Genomic DNA, 6,562 nt, shown 5'->3' with positions numbered 1-6,562 from the left:
AGAAAGGAAAAAGGTCTTCCTCCTCTTCCTTCCTCGTCTTCTTCTTCTTCAGCCCAAGCTACGAGCTATACAAGCTATACAAGCTCCAATTCCAAGGTATCTACTATCTACCTGGACATGCCCTTAAAATATCAGATGGAAGTGTCCCACCGTCCTACAACAGACATTAATTCTCGGGCCTCGAATGACTGATTGGGACATCTTAACTCATTTTATTATGTCATCTCATCTCTCCATATTTTTTTGTTATAAAATTAAAAAAATAGGACGCAAATCATTGATTGATTGAATTAATTAATTAATTAATTAATTGAGAGGTATTACTATTAACTAGCTAGCTGGCAGTTGTAAAGAAAAGAAGAGAAAGAGAAAGAGAAACGAAAATCGAATAAAAAGGGGGAGGGGATCGATCGATCGAACGAACGAACGAACGAAGACGACTCAAAAAAAGCCAATCACTTTGCCTGCCTACAGACTGCGATCCCTCTTTCTCTTCTTTCCCTCTAGGCTAGCAGTGTAGCTTGTGGCTGCGTGATTGCATGGTGGTTGGTTGCTTGCGCTTCTAATTCTGCTTCTGCTTCTGAATCTACCTTTGTATTGTATTGTATTAATTCATCCGACGATCGATCGATCCGAGCTGCCATTTCAATGTCTCACTAGCTAGTACTCTCAGCCTCCCAAATTCCTGATACAGTTTCTGAGGAGTTTGGGTAACTTAACGCTGTCGTCGCCCGCCATCTCCTATATAATTTTTTATCTCCAGATCCCCAATCAGTCATTCGATTCGTCCGGCCCCCAACCGGCACTACCTCCTCTCTCTCTCTCTCTCGAGTTCCTCTGCTACTACTACTCTTAAGAGGAAGAGTAATTAACCCTCCAACAGCCTAATAGCACTTCAATTCATGCATCCAAGTACCCAACAGAACCAATCTGATGTCGATCGAGATTCTTAATTAGACGAAACTCTATATCCTTCCTTCCTCCCTTCCTTCCGCAGCCAGCAGCCAGCAGCCAGCAGCCAGCATTATTAATTTCCAGAGCTAGCATTATTGATTAATTAATTGCAGGCGGATTGGAATATTGGCTTCACTCTCCAGAAAGAAGAAATTAAGAATCTAAGCCTCTAAGCCAGAGATGGCCAGGCACTCTTGCTGTTACAAACAGAAGTTGAGGAAGGGTCTCTGGTCTCCCGAGGAAGACGAGAAGCTTTTGAGGCATATTACCAAGTATGGACACGGCTGTTGGAGCTCTGTCCCTAAACAAGCAGGTAGGTTCCTTCCTTCCTTCGTTCCTTCGTTCCTTCGTTCGTTAACAGGTTAACTAACCAACCGTCCCTCCCCTAGCTTCCAATTTATAAGTTTCAAATAAGCATGCATTAATTAATTTCCTCATCTTAAAAACATAACTGATTGGCTGCTTGCAGGTTTGCAGAGATGTGGAAAGAGCTGCCGTTTGAGGTGGATAAACTACCTGAGGCCTGATTTGAAGCGAGGCACATTCTCACAACAAGAAGAGAACCTTATAATTGAACTCCATGCACTTCTTGGCAACAGGTACTTAAATTAATTAATTACTTACTTACTTAACCGCTAGCTCCCTCTCCCTCTTTAGCTCTTTCGTTCACTTCACTTGTCCATCCCGGAACGAATTAGGAATATATCCTAATCCTCCGATCTGTTTGTTCCAATTAACTTTTGAAGTAGCCAATAAAGTTAAGCCTTAATAATAATAATTTTCCTGCGGCAACTTTTCTAAATCATCAGGTGGTCTCAGATCGCAGCACAGTTACCGGGAAGGACGGACAACGAAATAAAAAACTTATGGAACTCATGCATTAAGAAGAAGCTCCGACAAAGAGGGATTGACCCCAGCACACACAAACCCCTGTCTGAGGTTGTTACTGAGACCGCCGCACAAGGAAACGTTCCGGCCGCCACCGCCACCGCCAGCAACAGTGAGGAAACCTTGCGGGATTCCAACGAACTCATGAACAATTTGAAACCCGCTTCTGTAGCTGCGGCGGCACTAGAGCCGAAGTCGCCGCCTTCGGTGGCTGCTAGCAGCAGCAGGTATGCACTTCATGGTTGTTCGCGTTCCAATAACATCACAAACAGTACTACTACTACTACTGACAACTCGCTCACACCCGCGGCCGCAACCAAGGAATTCTTCCAGCTGGAGAGGTATTTTCCACTTGAGCGATTTAACACCAACACCAACTCCGACTCCAACACGGTGGGGCTTTCCTCCATTAACACGGAGGCCGCTACTCCTCCAAACACATCATTCTGGTACAATCACAATCACAATCACAATCACATCTCAGCTTCAGGCAATAAGGCTTCTGACTACTTCACTCCCCAATATTGCAATTCCAGTCTCCTTCCATCATCCCAGTCATCAATTATAACTTCACTTCTCCCTCCTCCTCCTCCTCCTCCTCCTACTACTACTACGACGACTACTTCCATCATCAATTCCATGTCGTCTATGGGTTTCAAAACCACCCCCACCGTCGGTACTAGTATTCTTCCCTGCTCTGACAACACTTGGACAAACGGAGGAGGAGGAGGAGGAGGAAGCCACTACTGGGGAGCCGGCAACAACATGATCAACATCAGCAGCAGCAGCAGCACTGGAAGCGGTAGGAGCAGCAGCCCCAACAGCGCCTTCTTTGAGAACAGCGTCTTCTCTTGGGGATTGACGGATTGCAACAACACAGCAGGAGACAATAAGCTACTCAGCCAAGTCGATCGCATCGAAACCGAAACCGAAACCGAAACCGAAACCAAACCTGCTACCCAGGATATTATCAAATGGTCCGAATTTCTCCACGCTCCATTTCCAGTGACTTCCCCTCTAAAGAGCCAGACACCTCAATCACTATACAACGAGATCAAACCGGCCGAAGCCCAAATACTCACCACCGATGATAGCTTGACAAGAAATTCATGGCATCATCATCAGAACAACAACAACCACCACCAGCAGCAACTGCAGTTACTTGCGGCTGCCTTGGGGCAACTATAGTCTGTTGCAACATTATTGGAGACAGCCCAGAGGGAAGAATTACAGAATTTTTCCTACATACCCATCTCATCTGACACAAGGGTAGAGGAGAGAAATAGAGGCTTCAACAAGGGCTTAATTTCTTTTCTGATTACAGGTGTGTGCCTCATTTTTTTTCTCAATTTGTAAATAGTTCGGTTATTTGTCTGATATAAAACCTTATCCAGCTTTTGATCTCTTTCAATATTTGATTCTTTGGGTGGTAAGTTAATTGATAGGCTCGAGCTCACATTTTGTATTTGGAGTGGATTGCAGTGTAAGGTTAGTTCATAGTTTCATCCTCATTTCATTTGTTCCGGATCCAGATTGCGTTTCGCACCCACGAAAAAAAAATTACTGAAAACTTGAAAAGGAAAAAAGTTGTTTGTTCGGATTTGGATGGATTTCCCATTTATTCTTATTTCTTTCGGGCTATGGTTATTTACCCTTTTTTTCTTTTATTTTTTTTTATTTTTGGGTCAAGAACTGAGAAATTTGGTTAAGAGAAAAAGAAAAAAAAGAAGCTAGATCAAGAGACCTAGCCGAGAGTACAAAAGGATTCACAATAAACCACCATACATGAAATAACTGAAAATGCCAAACTTCACACGCAAGAAAGTCAGCAAGCATATTATTGTTTCTAGGAATAAACTGAAAAACAACTTGATTAAAACTAATTACCAATTTAAAGATCTCTGAAATGAATCCCGTAATCAATCTAAGAAGTTCTCAGACCCTTGAAATTCAATTGGGTTTGGTTTCAGTTTTGCACCCCAAGCTGGTTCACATTAGTTTCTGGTTTTGTTGTATTCCAGCTTTTTTTGATGAGTTTAGATCCTCTTGCTCCATTGGTTGGGCAAGATACGGGCGCAACTAAGGGTGTCAATATGGTACCGAAACCGTTTAACCATACAGCGTCAATTGTTGCTGCAAAATCTTGCTCGACCGCACAATCAAGTGTACTTGCAAGAGCGTGCTCAACCGGGTTGGTCAAGTAACGCCTCTGACGCCCAAGTTAGTCGAATACCTAATCTTTGAATGAAGAAAGCAGGTTGCAATGAACAAATAGCTAGTTGGTGCAATTCTTAAAAGCATACCTGATTATGGATGAAAGTATAGGTATTTATAGTTGAAGTTACTTAGGCAATATAGGAGGTCATAGTTGAATCCCCTCAAGGCCAAGGTCAAAACTCCACCTTACATTATAGTATACCCCCATCCCCAATATATAAAAACCTTCCATTCTTAAAATAAATAATTAATAAATAAATAAATAAATAAATAAATAGCAGAAGATGTAAATGCCAAGTAACAGTTTTAAAGGCGCTTGATTAAACTTGCGTCTGGAAACGTTTCAGTATTAGTAGATGGTTGATTAAAAATTGCTCCTTGAAACATTTTCAGTATCCATTTGTTTCGATTCAAGGAAGTTACCCATTCCCTCTATAGATTCTTAGTAAATGCAGTAGGAAAACGATTTGTTGTCTTTTGCATAAAATCAGGTGACATCCACATATGGGTTTGATGGGTGCAAATCAAAGAGCGACTAGTTAGATTAAACTCTAATTTGAACTTATTCTTGTGATGGAGGATTAGTTGCGGAACACACGCAGACGGTTCGAGAAGAATGCAAAAATCCAGCAAGAACATGAAACAAAAGAAATTGCAATGTGGACTAGACAATGAAGGTGGATTTCCATAAACCCCTAGTAACTCTCATACCAGACTTATTTGTAATTGGCTCCAATTAGAATATGACCAGAAATGAAATCTAAAAGAACAAAAATATGGAGTGCAAATCTTTCATTTCAAATTTTAGACTCTTGAATTTGGGACAAAGCAAGAGATGGTAAGTTTACCATGAAATCTACTTATCATCAATGTTTAGCTATGGTTGATGATCAAGGTAATGTAAATTATTCTTCCTCCTCATCTAAGTATTGAGAATATATTTGGCAAATTCCTAATCTCCAAAACATTAAACATTTTCTATGGCAATCCCCTTATAAAGCTATTGCAATTGGGAGTTCCTTCTTTTTGAGGAATGTTCACTTACCCCCTCTGTCTATTTTGTGGCCATGATCTGAAGAATGTATGCCATGCTTTATTTTTTTGTTCTCATACAAAGGAGTGTTGGAGACTATCCCCTTCCATATTAATATATCTGATTTCTTATAAACGAATTTATATGATTGGATGTAATTTATCAAAATAAAGTTCAATGATTGTGACAAATTAACCTGAGTGAATTAGATGTAGAGTGCCTTAACTTGGTGCATATGGAATACTAGGAATGCAATTGTATTTCTATTTAGAAGGGTTGATGCTTTTATAATACATACAATGACTTTCTCTTATTTATATGCAGATATACAACTTTACACTATAGAGTCTCAAAAAGGTTTGTGGGAAACCTTATTCAAAGCCAAGTCATATCATTACCAAGGAACTTGCTCTCTTTCAAATCTTTGTGGATGGATCATTAGATAGTACTTCACACAAAGGAAGTAGAGGTTGCATTATGTGGTATTATAATGTCGGTTTTGTAGTGGCTCAAAGCAAATGTAGACTTAATTCTTGAGCAACTATAATTAAACTTAAAACCATTAGAGATGACATTCTTCTTGGCTTTTCTTTAAGAGTTGTGGATTTGCATATCATTCGGATTGCTTACCTGTGATTTTGCTCTCCAAGGTCTCTCCAATCCTCTTTAGATTGACAATTCATTTAGTTATATTCTTCAGATTGGCAATAGTTTTGCTGATTTTCTTATTATGAGTGTTTTTAGATTCTCCTTAAACAAGCTTGGTGAGACATACCACCTTTATTTATTGTAGATTTTTTTCGTTGGTAGTGAGGTTTTTTAACCTAAACTCCTTCATTGGCCCAAAAAAAGAGAGAAAGAAGAGACTCAAAGCTGGAAGGCATACTATGGATTGCAGGTCTTTCATTTCAAATCAAAATATTTAAATATATAGATTAAGCATAACAGAGAACGATGAGAATCACATCTTGAGCCTCATGTTGTTCAAATTATGAAGCACGGACCAATATTGGGTTTATTTTCTTGTAGATGTGTGCCATGTGTCCCAACATTAAATCAAATCGTTGAAATCCATTTATCAATCACATCAATCAACTCCCTAATGTGACTTATAAATGGATTTCAACCATGTGACGTGATGTTGGAACACATGGCACACATCTACAAGAAAATGGATGGTAAATTTTCGATGCTGTATTAGACGACATCTGCCAACAGAATGATGAACGCCAGCTTGATTCAGTGGATAATTGGATATTGCTGGTGGATGACGAACAGCTTGAGTTAAAATGCTTATCACACCAGCTATGCTAGATTGCCGCCAACAGAGGATAGATGACAACTTAGGGACTCAATAGAGTGAAAAGAAGATGCATCTTGGTGGAAATTTGAACGACATGCATGTAAGCCCCCACAACATCCATTCAAGGCTTAGGTCTCAAATTTTCCGCTTAGCTTTCCCTCAACTTC

The 6,562-nt window shown here is 40.1% G+C and overlaps 1 protein-coding gene across 3 annotated transcripts; it reads left to right on the top strand.

Moving 5' to 3' along the window:
- Positions 1-381: 381 nt before the first annotated feature.
- Positions 382-5,493, top strand: LOC149019771 (uncharacterized). 3 transcript variants are annotated; one of them, XR_016173130.1, is made up of 4 exons: positions 382-1,267; positions 1,424-1,553; positions 1,764-3,166; positions 5,417-5,493. XR_016173130.1 is itself a non-coding variant. In XM_089153758.1 (3 exons), the coding sequence occupies exons 1-3, from the start codon at positions 1,135-1,137 to the stop codon at positions 3,028-3,030; spliced, it is 1,530 nt and encodes a 509-aa protein (XP_089009884.1). In that variant the 5' UTR covers positions 382-1,134; the 3' UTR covers positions 3,031-4,260. The 3 variants fall into 3 exon arrangements, 1 of the variants encoding a protein (XP_089009884.1); XR_016173131.1 differs by lacking the exon at positions 5,417-5,493 and adding an exon at positions 3,277-4,260; XM_089153758.1 differs by lacking the exon at positions 5,417-5,493 and having other exon boundaries at positions 1,764-4,260.
- The last annotated feature ends 1,069 nt before the right edge of the window (positions 5,494-6,562 follow it).

This window comes from Hakea prostrata, chromosome 4, assembly GCF_041222555.1.
Source record: "Hakea prostrata isolate BN-2017 chromosome 4, UWA_Hpros_2, whole genome shotgun sequence".
Lineage (NCBI taxonomy): Eukaryota > Viridiplantae > Streptophyta > Magnoliopsida > Proteales > Proteaceae > Hakea > Hakea prostrata.
The sequence above is the reverse complement of the archived record's forward strand: the minus strand, read 5'-3'. Positions and strand labels throughout refer to the sequence as shown.